This window comes from Aricia agestis, chromosome Z (genome assembly GCF_905147365.1).
Source record: "Aricia agestis chromosome Z, ilAriAges1.1, whole genome shotgun sequence".
Classification (NCBI taxonomy): Eukaryota; Metazoa; Arthropoda; class Insecta; order Lepidoptera; family Lycaenidae; genus Aricia; species Aricia agestis.
The window spans coordinates 12631126-12657733 of record NC_056428.1 but is presented as its reverse complement, the minus strand read 5'-3'; the positions used below and the strand labels follow the sequence as shown (position 1 = coordinate 12657733).

The 26608-nt window shown below is 34.3% G+C and overlaps 1 protein-coding gene across 1 annotated transcript; it reads right to left on the bottom strand.

The window, feature by feature from the left end:
- Window positions 1-656: 656 nt before the first annotated feature.
- Window positions 657-26176, bottom strand: LOC121738306. The gene is made up of 8 exons (XM_042130276.1): window positions 26065-26176; window positions 25536-25966; window positions 25326-25451; window positions 17386-17527; window positions 4511-4941; window positions 4179-4304; window positions 876-1007; window positions 657-668 (listed from the first exon to the last, which is right to left on the bottom strand). The coding sequence occupies exons 1-8, from the start codon at window positions 26075-26077 to the stop codon at window positions 657-659; spliced, it is 1413 nt and encodes a 470-aa protein (XP_041986210.1). The 5' UTR covers window positions 26078-26176.
- Window positions 26177-26608: the final 432 nt, after the last annotated feature.

Sequence of the window (26608 nt, the reverse complement as noted above, 5' to 3'; positions counted from 1 at the left end):
GCTATTTTACTTAAGCTCTTTTATGAAAATAACCTCTACATCGTTAGCATAAGGTCCTGGCAGGGGTAAATTAACTGCGAAGTAATCGACACTGGATCGCAACGGTTTTAGTAACGGACACCGATCGTGTGCATATCGATTCGCCGATTTCAGACATTCCTGTGTTCTAATTATTAAAATTCTAGATTCTAGAATCAATATCTAGATATATCACTAATTTTACTTTTATATTTTGCGCTGAAATAAAACTAGTAACTCTACATTTTGTCGCTATAGAAATATCAAATAAGTCTTTGGAATCTAAAGTATCTTCATACCTATTTAACCGACAGACAAATGGACAGACAGACAATCAGTATTTATAATAATTTATTAGGATGATGGGCAACGAAGACATTTCTGTTGACTGGGCGCAAGCCAAGTAAAACTAAAACACAAATTTTGACAAAATGCGATTCTTAGTTTTGGTTTAACATTTAGTTACCATTTTCACATTGATCAGAATTTAATGCATATGTTTTGTATCTAGATATTATGTAACATAATGTTAAATAAGGAGAAGAATCTTCAATCGTTGAAGGTGGCCCAAGGTTGAAGACAATTGATATTCAAGAACAATCATTTCAATTGAACACTCGCTAAAGTAATAATATTTCTCAGTCTAGACTCTAGAAGATTCCATAACAGAAATCGTATAAAAAGTCAAGACTGTTTTTCACGTTTGGATATTGGATAATCATGATTCCCATCATGCAGCTGTCTTGACAGGCACAATCAACGCCGATGATGGCAATCAATGACAAATATATATACTCCAGTCATTATATACATTTGGAAATACAAATGAACCGAGAAAGCCAAATTTTGAATATTACGTGCATAGCAAGTTTCTCTGTGCGCTCCTTGGTTCCGAGCCAAAGCTGATCCTGCTCTGGTTTGAATGTTAGTCTAACTTTGCCTCCATGTTTATTCAACATCCCACTGAGTGGCACAGGTGGTAAAGGTTCCTAAAATATGTGTAAGACAAAATGATAAAAAAGGTCTTGTTAAAACAAAGGTTATAATAATAGTTTTTCTTAGTCTTTAAAGTTTTTTTAACTATTAACTGAAGTGGGTTCAATAATGTTTAATACAATATAGAGCTGTTTTTTTGCTGCTTGACAGGGGGCAAACTCCAAAATCATTTATAAATTTATAAGTAAAGTATCATAAATGGCTTTTTAATTCTTTGGACAAAGAAAGAATCACCCAAAGACAGTAAAATTAATAATAATATGGCTAGTATTATTATTAATTTTCCATCCCTAATTAACAAAAATATTTTGTCTATACTGTACTCGGTGAAACATGGCGGTAACGGGCATTGACTCCCTGTCAAAAACTTGTCATTTTCTATACAAAGCCGCGATTGACAACATCTGACACTTCATTGTCAATTGCGGTTTATATTATAAAGCTACGAATAATAAAAACTAAGGAAACGTAACTCCCATACTTCAACCGTTTTAAATTTGGCTCCTTTTCGAACACTAAAATATGACAATTCAGATTTTCGCCAAGGTCGTTTCCCAGGTAACGTATCATAATATTGCGCGCCGGACGACAGCCTGAGCGGTTATTGTCATTGTCATAGTTATGAAACCAGGGTGACCATATTTAAATTACAGATCCTGCCATACTTTGGTCAAAAAACTGCCAAAACCTGCCAAAGCCTAGTAAAAAATGCGCAAATACTGCCAGCTTCTTAACTGTTGCTTTAAATTATAAAAAGCAAAAATACACATTTTATATTTCAATTTTTTATTAGATTAAACCTATCTTATCGTATAAGACTATAGGAGAGAGCATTGTATCGGTGTATATGAGTAAAAAGCGTATCAAGTTATGGGTAACGTAGTCTGTCAAAAAGTGAAAAAATTAAAAAGTGGCAACATCGTAGTGTCATCCTTTTCAAATCAATCTCAGAAAAAAGGGATGACACTATGATGTTGCCACTTTTTAATTTCTTCACCTTCTTGACGGACTATAGGTCCGACCTACTCGGCCATAACAAAGGAGTCTGGATCATCTTTTGCTTTGGATATCCACGACGATAGTTTTGGATCTTGCTCCCACTCCGCTCTATACGCTCTTTCATATTTTCGCTTCATCACCACACCACCACACCAGTTGTTAGTAGAATGCCACCACCAGAGAGTTGTAAAGCCACCACCAATAATAACTATCACCCACGATACCAGTTACCACACAAGAGAAGTATATTCAGTTTGACAAGGCTGTTTATGAACGTGGCAAGAAAAGGAACTAACTAACTAACTTAGATATCATACGTAAAAACGTCATTTTTGACAGTTCTCCTTTACCAGCAGCGCCCATCGACATAATTGACATATTCATTTAAAGCCTTGTCGAACTGTACAGGGAAATACCCCGTAAAGTATCCAGGGTTGCCATTGTCGGAAATTTGAGATGCAATAATAAAATTTATTTTTCATACCCCAATCCTGCCAAAACCTGCCAAGTTTTTAAAACGTCAACCGATCATGCCATAGGCTAAAATAAGACGCCAATCCTGCAAAAATGGCAGGAACCTGCCACATATAGTCACCCTGTATGAAACAAATAATTGTCAAAAGCGGATAGTGTTATGCAATATACACCAAGCACATCTACGAGTACTATCACGAAGAAACAAGCACATTATTATTATTTTAAAATTAAACATTTTCCTCTGATCCTTAAGACATCGATAATAATAATAATATCCATGTAATAATTATGAACAAACCATGTACGACTCGGGCGAATCTAAATCTGTCCAAGCACCTAGAGAAGACGTTTTCAGATTACAAAAATCTTTGTGCTAAATTATTACAGAATTGAAATTAAAAACTTACGTAAAATTTGTACTTATAACTCACAATTAATATAATATTTTAATAACAGTTAGCAGTTTTTTTTATTTATGTTCATTTACAATATTAAAGGAAATACTTATTTGTTTTTGTCGATTGAACATAATTTATTACATTATATTTTTTTTGTTTTGTTGTAAAAAATCCGTAGCAAGAAATATGAGAATACCCATTCATCTTATAACGCATTTAGTATAATATCAGCCAGACCCTAAAATTTCGTTTATGATTAAATTGTTACATCTTGCATAACACTGTCCATGGCGACTTTGTAAAAATTTTGTAATTATATTATTTTTTGATTATTGCACTTTTAGAATAACATGTAAATTTAATAAGACAAACACAAAGGGACCAGCTTAATTTTACGTAAATACCCTAGCATCCAACTTAAATAAACGATCTTTTTATTGCTTTTTTTGGTCGACAAAAATACAAGAAATTTAAGCATAATTTTAAACAATACACTTACAGATGAAAGGTTATTCCTGTATTAAAAGTCGTATATGTATGACTTCACACCATTTCACAGGGCATTTAGGTATTTTAACAACAAAAATATTGTAAAAAGCCACGCCAAGCCAAATATTGTAAAACGTAAGTAAACAAACCTATGTAAACAAATTGTAAAATGAGTTTGACAAAATTGTCATGTCAAACTGGTTGAATGTCACTCGAGTATATATACACGAAAAATGTGTACCGAATACATGCATAAATATGCATGTGTACATATATACACTTACACAAGCATGATTGAACATGATTTCTATGAGATGAAATTGTCAATGTGGGGCACGTGCAGACTGGACGTCAAAAAAAAGAGTGCTGCTGTCATGTACCACACATCTCTTTTTAACACGCAGTGTTACTGATAGTGACATCTCCCTTGCTCAGGCCTTTGTTTCTCTATTCCGCTAGGTATATTAACTTTATGGTTTATATAGAAAATGAAAATTTTTGACAGCGAGTCAATGACCGCTACCGCCGTTTCGCCGAGTACAGTATAGGTTAAAGCTAATTCTTTAGCGGGTATGTCTTTTTAAAGTATTTGATAAATATTATGTATAACACGGTCAAATTAACTAGACGCACGGTTTGATGATGTCATTATGGAGCTTGCATGTTATATAATATATATTTCAATGCGACAAGTTAATGTGACCGTGTTGTAGGTAAGTGTAAGAATAATATAAACATTTGTAATAATAGAGGTAAGTAGGTAAGGGTTACTCTTATTAGAATTATTTTAGTTGTTCTCACCTTGACTCCCTTTATTCCAGGCATTACATCTGGTGGAATACCCTTATCTAAAACTTTTCTATGGTTCTTCTGCATACACAATGGCTCTTTGCTGGATTGACTGCTAGACTTCTCTTCAAATATTTCCTGAAAGTATGTTTTCATAAAAAAGTTATTTTAGAAACTTCTAGAATTGCCTTTGAAATATTGTTTAGCCAAGAACAATGTTTTTTTTTTTTTAATTTCTCATCCCCCTAACTGTGTCAGGGCTTGTTGCTATCTTCTTATTACATTAATTTGTTCTTTAGTATTAAAATTTCTTAAACATAAAAATTTGTCAAGAACAATATTACCTTTGGTGCACTCTTCACAGCCAATATATCATCCATTTTGGATCCAACAAGCATTACTTTTCCGCCTTTGACGATCCCGGCTTGTCTGATTGTCCCGCTGTCCCTGGCCATTCCTTTAATGATGAGTTTCTGTGCTGACTGTGGCACTGCACATATTTGTTCTAAATGCGCTTTCAGTTCTACTACAGAGGCATCGTAAGCAAATGTGATGTCATGTTTATTCTTATTAAATACAACTGTAAATTCGACTTGCTCAGGAATTTCTGAAATGTCTGTCTTTTCCGATGTGCACGCAGCGTTCTCCGTGGGGGCTTCGATGTGCGGTTTATCATCATTCTCACTCGAGTTTTCATCTATTACCGGCTTGGAATTACCGTTTGATACCAAAGAGTTTGGATCCCGATTCTCTGTAGTGTCTCCTTTTTCAGAAGCTGAAAATTTAAACGTGAGTTAGCAATATTCCAGAACAAAAGGTCGAATCCTTTTCGCGGAATTTTTTGGTTGAGCTACGGGGATAGTATGTATTTACCAATATAATCCATTATAATGTGAACGTTACTAAACAATTTAGTCTAAAATTAAAAAAATCGATTAATTATTATTTTCAAATGGTTATTATAAATATTTCAGCCGACTTGCGTTTAAAATATTCGCATTCGCGAATGTTGAAGATAAATATTCGCAATCGCATTCGCATTCGCGAATCTGAAAAATCCAACATTCGTTTCATCACTACTTGAAACATAAAACATAAAACTAACCTCAAAACCAAACAAAACTTTTAGAATGAACTTGCTGTGACTAAATTCATTCAATTATAGTCTGTCAAGAAAGTGAAGAAATTAAAAAGTGGCAACATCTTAGTGTCTTTCCCTTTCAAATCAATCTAAGAAAAATGGGATGACACTACGATGTTGCCACTTTTTAATTTCTTCACTTTCTTGACAGACTATCCATACTAATATTATAAATGCGAAAGTATCTCTGTCTGTCTGTCTGTCTTGCTTTCACGCCAAAACTACTGAACCGATTGCAATGAAATTTTGTACACAGTTATTCTAGAGTCTGAGAAAGGACATAGGCTACATTTTGATGTGGGAAAATATCTTATTTCCATGAAAATATCGATGAAAATGAATTCGCATTGCGCGTGGCCAGCGCTCATCCCGGGGGTCCAGGGTTCGAGTCCCGCAGGCGGAACAAAAAGTTTTCAATGTTCCTGGGTCTTGGATGACTATTAAAATAAAATTTCGAAAATCTTAAACATATTTTATGTATAATATTATAAAAAATCCAGAAATATATCGATGCAATAAACATTTTAGTTCTAATACGATTCAGCAGATGGCGTTTTATTTTTTACTTTATTGTAACATAGAACTAATCATACTTATTAGTTAGTATGTTTTTGTTTATAGTTTTTAATACGTCAGAATATTATGTTTAATAATATTATCACTTGGTATAATAATATTCAATCTATCTTATCTTATAGAACTCCTACTGCATTTCTAATCCATACTATCCATACCTACTAATATTATAAATGCGAAAGTATCTCTGTCTGTCTGTCTGTCTGTCTTGCTTTCACGCCAAAACTACTGAACCGATTGCAATGAAATTTTGTACACAGTTATTCTAGAGTCTGAGAAAGGACATAGGCTACATTTTGATGTGGGAAAATATCTTATTTCCATGAAAATATCGATGAAAATGAATTCGCATTGCGCGTGGCCAGCGCTCATCCCGGGGGTCCTGGGTTCGAGTCCCGCAGGCGGAACAAAAAGTTTTCAATGTTCCTGGGTCTTGGATGACTATTAAAATAAAATTTCGAAAATCTTAAACATATTTTATGTATAATATTATAAAAAATCCAGAAATATATCGATGCAATAAACATTTTAGTTCTAATACAATTCAGCAGATGGCGTTATATTTTTTACTTTATTGTAACATAGAACTAATCATACTTATTAGTTAGTATGTATTTGTTTATAGTTTTTAATACGTTAGAATATTGTTTAATAATATTATCACTTGGTATAATAATAATCAATCTATCTTATCTTATAGAACTCCTACTGCATTTCTAATCCATACTATCCATACTAATATTATAAATGCGAAAGTATCTCTGTCTGTCTATCTGTCTGCCTTTCTTGCTTTCACGCCAAAACTACTGAACAGATTGCAATGAAATTTTGTACACAGTTATTCTAGAGTCTGAGAAAGGACATAGGCTACATTTTGATGTGGGAAAATATCTTATTTCCATGAAAATATCGATGAAAATGAATTCGCATTGCGCGTGGCCAGCGCTCATCCCGGGGGTCCTGGGTTCGAGTCCCGCAGGCGGAACAAAAAGTTTTCAATGTTCCTGGGTCTTGGACGTGTATTAAAATAAAATTTCAAAAATCTTAAACATATTTTATGTATAATATTATAAAAAATCCAGAAATATATCGATGCAATGAACATTTTAGTTCTAATACGATTCAGCAGATGGCGTTTTATTTTTTACTTTATTGTAACATAGAACTAATCATACTTATTAGTTAGTATGCTTTTGTTTATAGTTTTTAATACGTTAGAATATTATGTTTAATAATATTATCACTTGGTATAATAATAATCAATCTATCTTATCTTATAGAACTCCTACTGCATTTCTATTATATATAACAAGTTGACAACAGAGGGCGCTCTAAAATAAAGGAGTTCAAGTGTACCGTGTTGGCCTATATTCCATGCAGAAAATATATCAATGCAATCAACATTTTAATTCTAATATATGAAAACAGATGGCGTTTTATTTTTTACTTTATTATTGTATTAGAACTAATCATACCTACTTTACTATATAATATTGTTTTTATTCATAACTACTGTTGCCCGCGACATCGTCTGCGTGAACTTTAGTTAATAGTTTATAGCGCGCGGTGTCAACAAAATTTGTGTCAAATTTAAAAACTTTTTAAAACCCTGGTAAGTGGTACCCCTCTTAGGGCCGCGCAACACCGGAATGGCAACGCTGAAAGTGCTCGCCTCGCATGGCAGCGCCATTCCGGTGTAGCGCGGCCCTTAATTAATCAAAATACCCAAAAACAGCTGTGCAGTGTGCACATAATCTATACTAATATTATAAATGCGAAAGTATCTCTGTCTGTCTGTCAATCTCGCTTTCACGCCAAACGCCAAAAGTATCTCTGTCTGTCTGTCTGTCTGTCAGTCTCGCTTTCACGCCAAACGCCAAAACTTCCGAACCGATTGTATAGAAATTTTGTATACAGATAGTCTAAAGCCTGAGAAAGGACATAGGCTACTTTTTTACTGGAAAAAAGGGATTTAAGGGGGTGAAAATGCGTAAATTTGTTCAAATTAAGTTAGTTCCAACAATTCATAATAGATGGCGCCGTGCGTCTTCTACATCGCGCTGAAGCTTGCTCAAAAGTCTTTCTATAAGACGTGGTATCATCTTATATTTAAGTTTCGATTTTTTTCGATTGTTATATCTATTCTACGGTATTAAATAACTCAGAACTTTATCTGTGCAGTGACGTAACCTTAAATCTATCAATGATAAATAGTTTATGGGTAAAGTTGTGTAATTGGAGGGCTAAATAAGCTTTAAAATTTGGCATAAAATATAAAGTTTAATATAAAAAAATGAAATACTTATTGTGTGCACACAGCTGTATTGATTTAAGGGGTACCAGGGTTTTTTTATAAAAGCTTTTGACACCAATTTTGTTGACATCGCGCGCTATAAACTGAAGTCCACGCGGACGAAGTCGCGGGCAACAGCTAGTAAGCAATATCGGTTCGGTTATGTTCAATTTAAACATAGCTGACACGAAACGTCAAACCTGTCAAACATTTTACGCGCGCTTTTTTTGAAATTTTAAAATATTCGCATTCGCATTCGCGTTCGCGAATGTTGAAGATAAATATTCGCAATCGCATTCGCATTCGCGAATCTGAAAAATCCAACATTCGTTACATCACTACTTGAAACATAAAACATAAAACTAACCTCAAAACAAAACAAAACTTTTAGAATGAACTTTCTGTGACTAAATTCATTCAATTATAGTCTGTCAAGAAAGTGAAGAAATTAAAAAGTGGCAACATCTTAGTGTCTTTCCCTTTCAAATCAATCTAAGAAAAATGTTTTGACACTACGATGTTGCCACTTTTTAATTTCTTCACTTTCTTGACAGACTATAAGCAATATCGGTTCGGTTATGTTCAATTTAAACATAGCCGACACGAAACGTCAAACCTGTCGAACATTTTACGCGCGCTTTTTTTGAAATTTTAAAATAATCGCATTCGCATCCGCGAATGTTGAAGATAAATATTCGCAATCGCATTCGCATTCGCGAATCTGAAAAATCCAACATTCGTTACAGCACTACTTGAAACATAAAACATAAAACTAACCTCAAAACAAAACAAAACTTTTAGAATGAACTTTCTGTGACTAAATTCATTCAATTATAGTCTGTCCAGAAAGTGAAGAAAATAAAAAGTGGCAACATCTTAGTGTCTTTCCCTTTCAAATCAATCTAAGAAAAATGGGATGACACTACGATGTTGCCACTTTTTAATTTCTTCACTTTCTTGACAGACTATAAGCAATATCGGTTCGGTTATGTTCAATTTAAACATAGCCGACACGAAACGTTTAAAATATTCGCATTCGCGAATGTTGAAGATAAATATTCGCAATCGCATTCGCATTCGCGAATCTGAAAAATCCAACATTTGTTACATCACTACTTGAAACATAAAACATAAAACTAACCTCAAAACAAAACAAAACTTTTAGAATGAACTTGCTGTGACTAAATTCATTCAATTGTAGTCTGTCAAGAAAGTGAAGAAATAAAAAGTGGCAACATCTTAGTGTCTTTCCCTTTCAAATCAATCTAAGAAAAATGAGATGACACTACGATGTTGCCACTTTTTAATTTCTTCACTTTCTTGACAGACTATAAGCAATATCGGTTCGGTTATGTTCAATTTAAACATAGCCGACACGAAACGTCGAACCTGTCGAACATTTTACGCGCGCTTTTTTTGAAATTTTAAAATATTCGCATTCGCATTCGCGAATGTTGAAGATAAATATTCGCAATCGCATTCGCATTCGCGAATCTGAAAAATCCAACATTCGTTACATCACTACTTGAAACATAAAACATAAAACTAACCTCAAAACAAAACAAAACTTTTAGAATGAACTTGCTGTGACTAAATTCATTCAATTATAGTCTGTCAAGAAAGTGAAGAAATTAAAAAGTGGCAACATCTTAGTGTCTTTCCCTTTCAAATCAATCTAAGAAAAATGGGATGACACTACGATGTTGCCACTTTTTAATTTCTTCACTTTCTTGACAGACTATAAGCAATATCGGTTCGGTTATGTTCAATTTAAACATAGCCGACACGAAACGTCAAACCTGTCGAACATTTAACGCGCGCTTTTTTTGAAATTTTAAAATATTCGCATTCGCGAATGTTGAAGATAAATATTCGCAATCGCATTCGCGAATCTGAAAAATCCAACATTCGTTACATCACTACTTGAAACATAAAACATAAAACTAACCTCAAAACAAAACAAAACTTTTAGAATGAACTTGCTGTGACTAAATTCATTCAATTATAGTCTGTCAAGAAAGTGAAGAAATTAAAAAGTGGCAACATCTTAGTGTCTTTCCCTTTCAAATCAATCTAAGAAAAATGGGATGACACTACGATGTTGCCACTTTTTAATTTCTTCACTTTCTTGACAGACTATAAGCAATATCGGTTCGGTTATGTTCAATTTAAACATAGCCGACACGAAACGTCAAACCTGTCGAACATTTTACGCGCGCTTTTTTTGAAATTTTAAAATATTCGCATTCGCATTCGCATTCGCGAATGTTGGAGATAAATATTCGCAATAGCATTCGCATTCGCGAATCTGAAAAATCCAACATTCGTTACATCACTACTTGAAACATAAAACATAAAACTAACCTCAAAACAAAACAAAACTTTTAGAATGAACTTTCTGTGACTAAATTCATTCAATTATAGTCTGTCCAGAAAGTGAAGAAATTAAAAAGTGGCAACATCTTAGTGTCTTTCCCTTTCAAATCAATCTAAGGAAAATGGGATGACACTACGATGTTGCCACTTTTTAATTTCTTCACTTTCTTGACAGACTATAAGCAATATCGGTTCGGTTATGTTCAATTTAAACATAGCCGGCACGAAACGTCAAACCTGTCGAACATTTAACGCGCGCTTTTTTTGAAATTTTAAAATATTCGCATTCGCATTCGCGAACGTTGAAGATAAATATTCGCAATCGCATTCGCATTCGCGAATGTTGAAGATAAATATTCGCAATCGCATTCACATTCGCGAATCTGAAAAATCCAACATTCGTTACATCACTACTTGAAACATAAAACTAACCTCAAAACAAAACAAAACTTTTAGAATGAACTTGCTGTGACTAAATTCATTCAATTGTAGTCTGTCAAGAAAGTGAAGAAATAAAAAGTGGCAACATCTTAGTGTCTTTCCCTTTCAAATCAATCTAAGAAAAATGGGATGACACTACGATGTTGCCACTTTTTAATTTCTTCACTTTCTTGACAGACTATAAGCAATATCGGTTCGGTTATGTTCAATTTAAACATAGCCGACACGAAACGTCAAACCTGTCGAACATTTTACGCGCGCTTTTTTTGAAATTTTAAAATATTCGCATTCGCATTCGCGAACGCTGAAGATAAATATTCGCAATCACATTCGCATTCGCGAATGTTGAAGATAAATATTCGCAATAGCATTCGCATTCGCGAATCTGAAAAATCCAACATTCGTTACATCACTTCTTGAAACATAAAACATAAAACTAACCTCAAAACAAAACAAAACTTTTAGAATGAACTTTCTGTGACTAAATTCTTTCAATTATAGTCTGTCAAGAAAGTGAAGAAATTAAAAAGTGGCAACATCTTAGTGTCTTTCCCTTTCAAATCAATCTAAGAAAAATGGGATGACACTACGATGTTGCCACTTTTTAATTTCTACACTTTCTTGACAGACTATAAGCAATATCGGTTCGGTTATGTTTATTTAAACATAGCCGACACAAAACGTCAATCCTGTCGAACATTTTACGCGCGCTTTTTTTTGAAATTTTAAAATATTCGCATTCGCATTCGCGAATGTTGAAGATAAATATTCGCAATAGCATTCGCATTCGCGAATCTGAAAAATCCAACATTCGTTACATCACTACTTGAAACATAAAACATAAAACTAACCTCAAAACAAAACAAAACTTTTAGAATGAACTTTCTGTGACTAAATTCATTCAATTATAGTCTGTCCAGAAAGTGAAGAAATTAAAAAGTGGCAACATCTTAGTGTCTTTCCCTTTCAAATCAATCTAAGAAAAATGGGATGACACTACGATGTTGCCACTTTTTAATTTCTTCACTTTCTTGACAGACTATAAGCAATATCGGTTCGGTTATGTTCAATTTAAACATAGCCGGCACGAAACGTCAAACCTGTCGAACATTTAACGCGCGCTTTTTTTGAAATTTTAAAATATTCGCATTCGCATTCGCGAACGTTTAAGATAAATATTCGCAATCGCATTCGCATTCGCGAATGTTGAAGATAAATATTCGCAATCGCATTCACATTCGCGAATCTGAAAAATCCAACATTCGTTTCATCACTACTTGAAACATAAAACATAAAACTAACCTCAAAACAAAACAAAACTTTTAGAATGAACTTGCTGTGACTAAATTCATTCAATTGTTGTCTGTCAAGAAAGTGAAGAAATTAAAAAGTGGCAACATCTTAGTGTCTTTCCCTTTCAAATCAATCTAAGAAAAATGAGATGACACTACGATGTTGCCACTTTTTAATTTCTTCACTTTCTTGACAGACTATAAGCAATATCGGTTCGGTTATGTTCAATTTAAACAGCCGACACGAAACGTCAAACCTGTCGAACATTTTACGCGCGCTTTATTTGAAATTTTAAAATATTCGCATTCGCATTCGCGAATGTTGAAGATAAATATTCGCAATCGCATTCGCATTCGCGAATCTGAAAAATCCAACATTCGTTACATCACTACTTGAAACATAAAACATAACTAATAAGTATGATTAGTTCTATGTTACAATAAAGTAAAAAATAAAACGCCATCTGTTGAATCGTATTAGAACTAAAATGTTCATTGCATCGATATATTTCTGGATTTTTTATAATATTATACATAAAATATGTTTAAGATTTTCGAAATTTTATTTTAATACACATCCAAGACCCAGGAACATTGAAAACTTTTTGTTCCGCCTGCGGGACTCGAACCCAGGACCCCCGGGATGAGCGCTGGCCACGCGCAATGCGAATTCATTTTCATCGATATTTTCATGGAAATAAGATATTTTCCCACATCAAAATGTAGCCTATGTCCTTTCTCAGACTCTAGAATAACTGTGTACAAAATTTAATTGCAATCGGTTCAGTAGTTTTGGCGTGAAAGCAAGACAGACAGACAGACAGACAGAGATACTTTCGCATTTAAAATATTAGTATGGATAGTATGGATTAGAAATGCAGTAGGAGTTCTATAAGATAAGATAGATTGATTATTATTATACCAAGTGATAATATTATTTAAACATAATATTCTAACGTATTAAAAACTATAAACAAAAACATACTAACTAATAAGTATGATTAGTTCTATGTTACAATAAAGTAAAAAATAAAACGCCATCTGTTGAATCGTATTAGAACTAAAATGTTCATTGCATTGATATATTTCTGGATTTTTTATAATATTATACATAAAATATGTTTAAGATTTTTGAAATTTTATTTTAATACACATCCAAGACCCAGGAACATCGAAAACTTTTTGTTCCGCCTGCGGGACTCGAACCCAGGACCCCCGGGATGAGCGCTGGCCACGCGCAATGCGAATTCATTTTCATCGATATTTTCATGGAAATAAGATATTTTCCCACATCAAAATGTAGCCTATGTCCTTTCTCAGACTCTAGAATAACTGTATACAAAATTTCATTGCAATCGGTTCAGTAGTTTTGGCGTGAAAGCAAGACAGACAGACAGACAGAGATACTTTCGCATTTATAATATTATAGTATAGATTATAGTTCATACCTACCTACATACTTTGATACCTCCATTGCTTTTCGGTTTCGATATGATTAATAACCTATCGGCGTGTTTCTAGATAGAATCTAGAAATACGCCGAGCCGCAGGGCAGCTGTGGTAGATACCACAGCTGCCCTGCGGCTGTCGCGGTACTGCTATCGACGCGACAGGGTCGCGCTCATCGAAATTTGCCGCGCCACGCCCACCGGTCTCGTGTCGCGCGTCGCGGTAATCGGAATGTCGTCCATATAAACACATACAAAGCAGTGTCTTGGCGACAGTCTCGGGTCGCGGGTCGCGGACATCGGTATGCTATTTTACGCGGCGACCGGTCTCTCTGTCTCGCGACGCGGGTCGCCGTGATTGTTTAGTCCTCCATACAACTTCATAGTGAGCAGTGGCTGTTTGGGTCGCGGGTCGCGGCGACCCGCTGCATGCTGCCTTGATCCGAATCATACCTTTACTGTAAACGCAGTAGGTATGTATAAGGCAGTAATACGACAGCAACTGCAGCATCTAATTAGAGTCGGTACTCGGTAAAACTGACTTAATGAGGGGGGGAGTGTCCAACAATACACATTCGATAGTACAGTAGGATCGATTTTACCTAAGCACTTCAATAAAATAACCTCTACCGCTTTAGCATAAGGTTCTATTAGGGGTAAATTAGGTGCAAGTATACAGCAATACACATTCGACAATACAGTAAGAGCTATTTTACTTAAGCTCTTTTATGAAAATAACCTCTACATCGTTAGCATAAGGTCCTGGCAGGGGTAAATTAACTGCGAAGTAATCGACACTGGATCGCAACGGTTTTAGTAACGGACACCGATCGTGTGCATATCGATTCGCCGATTTCAGACATTCCTGTGTTCTAATTATTAAAATTCTAGATTCTAGAATCAATATCTAGATATATCACTAATTTTACTTTTATATTTTGCGCTGAAATAAAACTAGTAACTCTACATTTTGTCGCTATAGAAATATCAAATAAGTCTTTGGAATCTAAAGTATCTTCATACCTATTTAACCGACAGACAAATGGACAGACAGACAATCAGTATTTATAATAATTTATTAGGATGATGGGCAACGAAGACATTTCTGTTGACTGGGCGCAAGCCAAGTAAAACTAAAACACAAATTTTTGACAAAATGCGATTCTTAGTTTTGGTTTAACATTTAGTTACCATTTTCACATTGATCAGAATTTAATGCATATGTTTTGTATCTAGATATTATGTAACATAATGTTAAATAAGGAGAAGAATCTTCAATCGTTGAAGGTGGCCCAAGGTTGAAGACAATTGATATTCAAGAACAATCATTTCAATTGAACACTCGCTAAAGTAATAATATTTCTCAGTCTAGACTCTAGAAGATTCCATAACAGAAATCGTATAAAAAGTCAAGACTGTTTTTCACGTTTGGATATTGGATAATCATGATTCCCATCATGCAGCTGTCTTGACAGGCACAATCAACGCCGATGATGGCAATCAATGACAAATATATATACTCCAGTCATTATATACATTTGGAAATACAAATGAACCGAGAAAGCCAAATTTTGAATATTACGTGGGCATAGCCAGAAATTTAGAACAGCTTAAGTTTTTGAACTTTTCTAGCCATCCCATTGTCGACCAAAATAACTTTGTGGGTTTTCCCCATCATGAAAAAAGGGTTAAATACCGTTTTTTCATCATATCTCGGTTCCCCGTCGAGATAAAAATAATATTAAAACCGGCCACGCGCAATATAGGGTTCCGTAGTACCGCTAGTTTTTGATATTTTTTGTATAGTTAATGAATGTACATTAAAACGTTACGACTTACGTTCAAAAGAATTTGAACGAAAATACAATTTTTTTAGTTGTTATTAGTTATTACTCGTACTAAAGGATAAGACTTGAGAGTCTAGCAACAAATTGTTATTTTTACTTAACTTTTCATATCACGATATGTTGTAGTTTAGTTGATCGACTATTACTCAATAACTTATGAAGTCTTCTTAGCCGTGATAATTTTGCTTTTAAATTCAGCATATTACCCTACCCCCGTGAATTTTTTTACATTTCCAAAAGCACCCGTTTAGCTGATAGGAGGGGGGGACACTGGACACTAACGATTTTTCCACTTTAAAACTTCATATTTAACAAATAGATCCCTAAATCGGAATATGGTCTTTGAATACTCACAATATTTTTAAAAAACCTATCCAACAACAAACCAAACGGTGGGGTGGACGCGGAAAAAATAAATCACCCCGCTTGATGTGTATGGGAGGTACCATTTTTTATTAAGATTTTATATACCTACCATTTTGTCGACGTCATTAAGATGTACATTCATGCCGAATTACAGATTTGTAGGCCTTATAGTCTCTGAGAAAAACGGCGGACAGCCAGACGGACAGACAGACAGACGTCTGTCCGTACAGACCGAAACTATAGGGGTTCCTTGTTGACTACAGAACCCGTCCTTTTCATTCTTCAAAGCAGAGACAGGGGTAGCATAATATTTTTAAACTGGCCTTTGATAACTGTTTGACAATTTTCAAGTTTTTATCGGTGCAAACAATGATTTCTTTACAATCGAGAATGCGGGCCGATCTTTTCACATACGTATTATTTCATATTTCCTAACCATTGTGTAGTCCGATACAAACTTGTTGACAATAGATAAAAGTTAAAGACAAAATGTATTCAGATAAAAAATTTACAGAAGCCTGGTGGTCCATGAAATCGTTTATTTTTTTTTATTACACGCGGTAGTGTGTCAAGCCAAGTTCAAGTGTAGAATGGCGCGCAGCACCATGTGTAAATATTACACGAATCATTTCCCTTTACTTAATTTGATAAAATATTTTAAATACAAGATTTTTATAAGACTTTTACAATGTGGTGCACGAAAATGTGACTTTTTTATTAATAAGGGGTTAGTCTCTAGGAAACTTTGAATCAATTATTATTTTCGAAATCTATTTTTTCACGGCGGTTTTCTGCTAGGCATCACTTTATCGTAACTCCCACGGTATATATCCCCATTCACATTCAAACCGCGTTTATTAGTAGTGGACAGTGGTAGGTACATATAGTTAAAGCCGCGCGCCCATTGCACAATGCGACTTTTTGTAGCGATGCAGTCCCGCGGATACTGTCGCATATATGCATCAATAGAGTCGCTAGCTGTGTGCCCTGTATGGCGTTGCAAATGCGACTAACGCGCGTTAGTAGTGAATAGTGATGCAGTCGTGTGCTTCATAAACGCGCGACTACATCGCTACTAAAAGTCGCAGTGGGCGAAGGCCCTAAACCACGTTTAAAGTTACGTTTAAAGGCAATTCACAAGACGTCTGACGCAATTGAAATCTGTCAAATCCATACAAATTTAGAAATGCATCTACGCGTCGCGTTGCGGTCTGAATCAACCCTAGGAATTGCTGGATGCCAAATGCCAATGGACATTAGCAAATTAGTTGTACGCACATGTTTGCTGCAACTCTGTCGAACTGAAGTTAATTTATCGCGGAGAAACCGTACATTCATGAATTCGCGATCGAAGTACTAATCTGAATATGAATTTATACATAGATGCACATAAGTATAATATTGTGTTATAATTGAATGAAAAATTTATTAAAACTTACTTTTGATAGATGTCATAGCAAGTTTCTCTGTGCGCTCCTTGGTTCCGAGCCAAAGCTGATCCTGCTCTGGTTTGAATGTTAGTCTAACTTTGCCTCCATGTTTATTCAACATCCCACTGAGTGGCACAGGTGGTAAAGGTTCCTAAAATATGTGTAAGACAAAATGATAAAAAAGGTCTTGTTAAAACAAAGGTTATAATAATAGTTTTTCTTAGTCTTTAAAGTTTTTTTAACTATTAACTGAAGTGGGTTCAATAATGTTTAATACAATATAGAGCTGTTTTTTTGCTGCTTGACAGGGGGCAAACTCCAAAATCATTTATAAATTTATAAGTAAAGTATCATAAATGGCTTTTTAATTCTTTGGACAAAGAAAGAATCACCCAAAGACAGTAAAATTAATAATAATATGGCTAGTATTATTATTAATTTTTCATCCCTAATTAACAAAAATATTTTGTCTATACTGTACTCGGTGAAACATGGCGGTAACGGGCATTGACTCCCTGTCAAAAACTTGTCATTTTCTATACAAAGCCGCGATTGACAACATCTGACACTTCATTGTCAATTGCGGTTTATATTATAAAGCTACGAATAATAAAAACTAAGGAAACGTAACTCCCATACTTCAACCGTTTTAAATTTGGCTCCTTTTCGAACACTAAAATATGACAATTCAGATTTTTGCCAAGGTCGTTTCCCAGGTAACGTATCATAATATTGCGCGCCGGACGACAGCCTGAGCGGTTATTGTCATTGTCATAGTTATGAAACCAGGGTGACCATATTTAAATTACAGATCCTGCCATACTTTGGTCAAAAAACTGCCAAAACCTGCCAAAGCCTAGTAAAAAATGCGCAAATACTGCCAGCTTCTTAACTGTTGCTTTAAATTATGAAAAGCAAAAATACACATTTTATATTTCAATTTTTTAATTAGATTAAACCTATCTTATCGTATAAGACTATAGGAGAGAGCATTGTATCGGTGTATATGAGTAAAAAGCGTATCAAGTTATGGGTAACGTAGTCTGTCAAAAAGTGAAAAAATTAAAAAGTGGCAACATCGTAGTGTCATTCTTTTAAAATCAATCTCAGAAAAAAGGGATGACACTATGATGTTGCCACTTTTTAATTTCTTCACCTTCTTGACGGACTATAGGTCCGACCTACTCGGCCATAACAAAGGAGTCTGGATCATCTTTTGCTTTGGATATCCACGACGATAGTTTTGGATCTTGCTCCCACTCCGCTCTATACGCTCTTTCATATTTTCGCTTCATCACCACACCACCACACCAGTTGTTAGTAGAATGCCACCACCAGAGAGTTGTAAAGCCACCACCAATAATAACTATCACCCACGATACCAGTTACCACACAAGAGAAGTATATTCAGTTTGACAAGGCTGTTTATGAACGTGGCAAGAAAAGGAACTAACTAACTAACTTAGATATCATACGTAAAAACGTCATTTTTGACAGTTCTCCTTTACCAGCAGCGCCCATCGACATAATTGACATATTCATTTAAAGCCTTGTCGAACTGTACAGGGAAATACCCCGTAAAGTATCCAGGGTTGCCATTGTCGGAAATTTGAGATGCAATAATAAAATTTATTTTTCATACCCCAATCCTGCCAAAACCTGCCAAGTTTTTAAAACGTCAACCGATCATGCCATAGGCTAAAATAAGACGCCAATCCTGCAAAAATGGCAGGAACCTGCCACATATAGTCACCCTGTATGAAACAATTAATTGTCAAAAGCGGATAGTGTTATGCAATATACACCAAGCACATCTACTATCACGAAGAAACAAGCACATTATTATTATTTTTGTTGGAATATACGTACTAGAGTACAAATATCCAAGTATATTATGTAAACCTCAAATCAAGGTTTCTTAACTTTTTAATTCCTATGATATTCACAACTGTCATTTGTTATGTCATTCTATTAAAATTATATCTATTGAATGGACGGTCGATTTTTCTTTTTCTGTAAACCTATTCCCATTTTCCATCAGGTAATGGGCCCAGGTCGCTAACTGTAGCTAAAAGTAAAATACAAGTAATTTTTTTTTTGCATAAATAATAATGGATTCGCGCAACAAGAGAAATATCCATCAGTTTACTGGCGAGCGATATAGTACATGGAAATTTCGCATAAGATCGTTACTGGAGGAACTTCAAGTGCTATGTGTTGTTGATTCCGAAACTCCAGAGGATGCCGATGTTGAATGGTCGAAGAAAAATATGATATACAAAGGTACAGTCGTAGAGTATTTGGGTGACGCATTTTTAAATTTTGCGAAGGGATCAGCAACGGCCAAATCTATTTTTGAAAATCTGGATAAGATTTACGAACGGAGAAGCTTGGCAACGCAATTAGCGTTGCGAAAACAGCTATTCAACCTCAAGTTACAGTCGGATTTGACACTATTACAACATTTTACTAGTTTCGATAATTTGGTAACTGAATTGATCTCCGCTGGTGCCAGGCTGGACGAAATGGATAAAATATCGCATCTATTGCTCACGCTACCCACTTCATACGACGGCGTTATTACTGCGTTGGAAACACTCGGCGAAGAGCAGCTAAATTTGGTGTTTGTAAAAACTCGCCTACTAGATCACGAAGTAAAATTGAAGGCGGAACCTACGACAGGACTGAAAGCCCTGCAGGGAATACGAAATATGCCAATAATAAGTCGTCAAGTTTTTATAAAAACAAATACAATTACTACACTCAAAAGAAAAATAATTATATGCCCAGGAATTCATTGCATAAAATATCAAAAATGTATTGCGATTATTGTGGACGTAGAAACCATTTCAAGAAGGATTGTCGATATTTCAAGAAGTTGCAACAAAATAATCAATCTGTAAACATCAAGAAAACTGCAAACAGCGTTCAACCGTGCAACGACAATGATGAGGGCGGTTTCGCTTTTATGTTATCAAAATGTAAGTTACGCACTTCAAATTATTGTAACAGTAATACGATTTTTTTTCTTTTAGATTCTGGTGCGACAGATCATATTGTAAATGTTAAGAATGTTTTTACTTCCTACGTGCAATTACCTATACCCCTGAAGATCGGCGTTGCCAAAAATGGAGCTTCGATACTTGCGTTCGGTAAAGGACGAATAGAAGTAACCACTAATTTAGGAATTTTAGGTTCAATCGATGACGTTTTGTATTCGCCGGAGGTACGTTACAATTTATTATCGGTAAATCGCATGCAACAGGCTGGTATGACGGTTATTTTTGGTAATAACGGTGTTCAAATTTTTGGTAAAAAAAAGAATGTTACATGACTGGTGAGAATTTAAATAATTTATTTAGTATTACTTTTCAAAGTAATAAATCTCAGTGTAATTTAAATGTAGTTTCTGTAAAACAACAAGATTGTTTAAAAGAATATACGTTGTGGCATGGTCGACTTGGCCATTTAAATAAGCAGAAACTTAATATTTTGAAAAATGTAGTTGATGAACGCGATTGTAAAATTTTTGATAATATTGTAATACCTACAGATGAGTTGTGTGAGTCTTGCATACTTGGCAAACAAGCTCGATTACTTTTTTCTAAATGTAAAGATAAAATTAATAATAACCGACCATTGTTTATTATTCACTCTGATGTATGCGGCCCGATTACACCTACTACTATTGACGATAAAAATTATTTTGTAACTTTTATTGACGGTTTTACGCATTACAATGTTACTTATTTAACGTATGCTAAGTCTGAGGTACTTAAATGTTTCCAAGACTTTGTAGCTAAGAGTGAGAATCTATTTAACTTCAAAGTAACAAATTTGTATTGCGATAATGGGCGAGAATATCTCTCTAATGAGTTCAAAAATTACTGCGTTTGCAAGGGAATAACTTATCATTTGACTGTACCGTACACGCCACAGCAAAATGGTGCCGCAGAGCGCATGAATCGTACGTTAACCGAAATGGCGCGAACATTGGTTACAAGTGCGAAGTTAGATAAGTCATATTGGGGCGAAGCTATATTAACATCAACATATATAACAAATAGGCTTCCCACAAAAGCGCTTCCTAATAATAAAACACCATACGAGATGTGGCATAATAAAAAACCGAAAATTAATCATTTAAAAATTTTCGGTTCTACTGCTTACGTTCATGACAAAACTAAGGGATCGAAGTTTGACGAAAAGTCTTTCAAAGCCATACTAGTCGGTTACGACCAAAATGGTTATAAATTATTTAATGTAGAAAATAATCATTTCCTAATTGCAAGGGATGTTGTATTTGACGAGTTGAATTTTGAATCCTCTAGACCTGTCAACAATTTGGTACCAGTAAAAATTCCCGCCGAAATTAATAAGCCCTATAATGAATCGGCAAAGTTAATAGGCAACAAACACAGTAGTCCTCACATGAGCTCAGAAGCTGAACCTTCGTCTAGCAAACTGAGACGTAGTGAAAGAATTCAAAAAATTGCCCGCAATTGATTACAAACAAATGGATGATCCTGACTCTTATCTATCACTTACAACAAATGAAATGTTACCTAATAATTATGACGATATTTTTAATAGAGATGATTCTAGTAAATGGTTAAAAGCAATAGAGAGTGAATTAGAGTCTATTAAAAGTAATAATACATGGAGTCTTGTAGAAAGACCTCAAAATGTAAATATTATTAGTTCTAAATGGGTTTTTACAATTAAAAAGAATGAGTTGGGTGAACCTACACGCTATAAAGCGCGACTAGTCGCTCGTGGCTTCACACAACAATACTTACAAGACTACGACGAAACGTTCGCTCCAGTAGCACGCATTACAACTTTACGATTTGTTTTAGCACTTGCAAATCAGTTTGACTTACATGCCCATCATATGGATGTAAAAACCGCGTTTTTAAATGGAATTCTTAAAGAGGATATCTATATGGAAGTGCCGAAAGGCGTTACAGCGGATTCCAATCAAGTTTGTAAATTAAGTAAGTCGCTATACGGCTTAAAACAATCTTCTCGGTGTTGGTATGAACGTTTCGATCATACTCTTAAGGCTATAGGTTTTGAACATTCACAGGTAGATCCTTGTTTATATATTTTAAATAAAAATAGTATGAATGAAAATGTATACATTGTGCTTTATGTAGATGATGTTTTATTATGTACCAAAAATAAACAAATTATGGATTTATATAAAAAACGTTTAATGCAAGAATTTAGTATGACAGATTTAAATGAAGTAAAACTGTTCTTAGGCATTAAAATAGAACGAACTGAATGTAAATTAACTTTAGATCAATCTTTGTACCTTAAAAGTGTTTTGAATAAGTATTCCATGAGTGATTGTAATCTTTCAAAATAACCATTTCCATCAAAATTAGATTATGAAGCTTTAAGCTCAGACGTACATTACGATGCACCTTGTAAAAATGTCATAGGGTGTCTTATGTATGCGATGCTATGCACCCGGCCAGACATTTGTGCTGCAATAAGTATTCTAAGTCGATATCAAAGTAAAAATAATGAGGAGTTATGGCTATGCTTAAAACATTTATTGAGATACATAAAAGGCACTGTTAATTTAAAGTTGACCTATGTAAAATGTAATTTTAAACAATTGGTTGTTGGTTATGCAGATTCTGACTGGGGAGGCGACTTAATTGATAGAAAGAGTACAACTGGACATGTTTTTAAAATTTTCGATAATTGTACAATATCGTGGAATACGCGTAAGCAAAACACTGTCGCCGCTTCCTCAACAGAGGCCGAATATATGGCATTATTTGAAGCAGTTAGAGAAGCAATTTGGATAAAATCCTTATTAAATAGTATTTTGATTCCAGTAAAATTGCCAATAATTATATTTGAGGATAATAATAGCTGCATCAGTATAGCCAATAATCCAACAAATCATAAAAGGTCGAAGCATATCGACATAAAGTACCACTTTACTCGTGAACAAATTACTAACAAAGTAATAAAGTTAGAATATGTTTCCACAGGAAATCAACTGGCTGATATCTTCACTAAGATGGTACATACTCCAAAGTTTCTTGAAATAAGGAGTAAATTAAATTTAATTTAAATTGTGAAATTAATTATTTTTATGATTGAAGTTAATCTATAATAGTTAAAGTGATATATTTTTGTTTTAGTTGAATTCAGTAAGCTAAGTTCAGTGTAAACTTGAGCTAAGTTATTTCAGTAAGAAATTAAACATTGAATTAATTATTATAAAATAGTTCTGATTGTGTTACTACTTGAATATTTGAGGGGGACTGTTGGAATATACGTACTAGAGTACAAATATCCAAGTATATTATGTAAACCTCAAATCAAGGTTTCTTAACTTTTTAATTCCTATGATATTCACAACTGTCATTTGTTATGTCATTCTATTAAAATTATATCTATTGAATGGACGGTCGATTTTTCTTTTGCTGTAAACCTATTTCCATTTTCCATCAATTTTAAAATTAAACATTTTCCTCTGATCCTTAAGACAACGATAATAATAATAATATCCATGTAATAATTATGAACAAACCATGTACGACTCGGGCGAATCTAAAACTGTCCAAGCACCTAGAGAAGACGTTTTCAGATTACAAAAATCTTTGTGCTAAATTATTACAGAATTGAAATTAAAAACTTACGTAAAATTTGTACTTATAACTCACAATTAATATAATATTTTAATAACAGTTAGCAGTTTTTTTATTTATGTTCATTTACAATATTAAAGGAAATAGTTATTTGTTTTTGTCGATTGAACATAATTTATTACATTATATTTTTTTTGTTTTGTTGTAAAAAATCCGTAGCAAGAAATATGAGAATACCCATTCATTTTATAAGGCATTTAGTATAATGTCAGCCAGACCCTAAAATTTCGTTTATGATTAAATTGTTACATCTTGCATAACACTGTCCATGGCGACTTTGTAAAAATTTTGTAATTATATTATTTTTTGATTATTGCACTTTTAGAATAACATGTAAATTTAATAAGACAAACACAAAGGGACCAGCTTAATTTTACGTAAATACCCTAGCATCCAACTTAAATAAACGATCTTTTTATTGCTTTTTTTGGTCGACAAAAATACAAGAAATTTAAGCATAATTTTAAACAATACACTTACAGATGAAAGGTTATTCCTGTATTAAAAGTCGTATATGTATGACTTCTACACCATTTCACAGGGCATTTAGGTATTTTAACAACAAAAATATTGTAAAAAGCCACGCCAAGCCAAATATTGTAAAACGTAAGTAAACAAACCTATGTAAACAAATTGTAAAATGAGTTTGACAAAATTGTCATGTCAAACTGGTTGAATGTCACTCGAGTATATATACACGAAAAATGTGTACCGAATACATGCATAAATATGCATGTGTACATATATACACTTACACAAGCATGATTGAACATGATTTCTATGTGATGAAATTGTCAATGTGGGGCACGTGCAGACTGGACGTCAAAAAAAAGAGTGCTGCTGTCATGTACCACACATCTCTTTTTAACACGCAGTGTTACTGATAGTGACATCTCCCTTGCTCAGGCCTTTGTTTCTCTATTCCGCTAGGTATATTAACTTTATGGTTTATATAGAAAATGAAAATTTTTGACAGCGAGTCAATGACCGCTACCGCCGTTTCGCCGAGTACAGTATAGGTTAAAGCTAATTCTTTAGCGGGTATGTCTTTTTAAAGTATTTGATAAATATTATGTATAACACGGTCAAATTAACTAGACGCACGGTTTGATGATGTCATTATGGAGCTTGCATGTTATATAATATATATTTCAATGCGACAAGTTAATGTGACCGTGTTGTAGGTAAGTGTAAGAATAATATAAACATTTGTAATAATAGAGGTAAGTAGGTAAGGGTTACTCTTATTAGAATTATTTTAGTTGTTCTCACCTTGACTCCCTTTATTCCAGGCATTACATCTGGTGGAATACCCTTATCTAAAACTTTACTATGGTTCTTCTGCATACACAATGGCTCTTTGCTGGATTGACTGCTAGACTTCTCTTCAAATATTTCCTGAAAGTATGTTTTCATAAAAAAGTTATTTTAGAAACTTCTAGAATTGCCTTTGAAATATTGTTTAGCCAAGAACAATGTTACCTTTGGTGCACTCTTCACAGCCAATATATCATCCATTTTGTATCCAACAAGCATTACTTTTCCGCCTTTGACGATCCCAGCTTGTCTGATTGTCCCGCTGTCCCTGGCCATTCCTTTAATGATGAGTTTCTGTGCTGACTGTGGCACTGCACATATTCGTTCTAAATGCGCTTTCAGTTCTACTACAGAGGCATCGTAAGCAAATGTGATGTCATGTTTATTGTTATTAAATACAACTGTAAATTCGACTTGCTCAGGAATTTCTGAAATGTCTGTCTTTTCCGATGTGCACGCAGCGTTCTCCGTGGGGGCTTCGATGTGCGGTTTATCATCATTCTCACTCGACTTTTCATCTATTACCGGCTTGGAATTACCGTTTGATACCAAAGAGTTTGGATCCCGATTCTCTGTAGTGTCTCCTTTTTCAGAAGCTGAAAATTTAAACGTGAGTTAGCAATATTCCAGAACAAAAGGTCGAATCCTTTTCGCGGAATTTTTTGGTTAAGCTTCGGGGATAGTATGTATTTACCAATATAATCCATTATAATGTGAACGTTACTAAACAATTTAGTCTAAAATTTAAAAAATCGATTAATTATAATTTTCAAATGGTTATTAAAAATATTTCAGCCAACTTGCTGTGGGTGACGTCACAGATCAGACCAAAGAGAATGTCATATACTACCACAGATCAGACATTAGTTACTACGGTGACGTGAAGCAACAAATTATTCTTCCTCTCCTTTTTTTCTTAATATGCCGCTCCGCTTTTGCCATGGGCAGACGTGTCACTAGTCTGTCAAGAAAGTGAAGAAATTAAAAAGTGGCAACATCGTAGTGTCATCCCTTTCAAATATCAATCCAAGAAAAAAGGGATGGCACTACGATGTTGCCACTTTTTAATTTCTTCACTTTCTTAACGGACTATAAAATAATGAAAACCGGAAAACAATATACGGTCTGCGTAGTGCGTACTGCGTAGCATCCAAATTAAATATTTTTGTTTGTGTATTATAGATTTTATCTACAAAATAAGTACGGTATTTCTGGAAAGTCAACAAGGCCTATTGGTT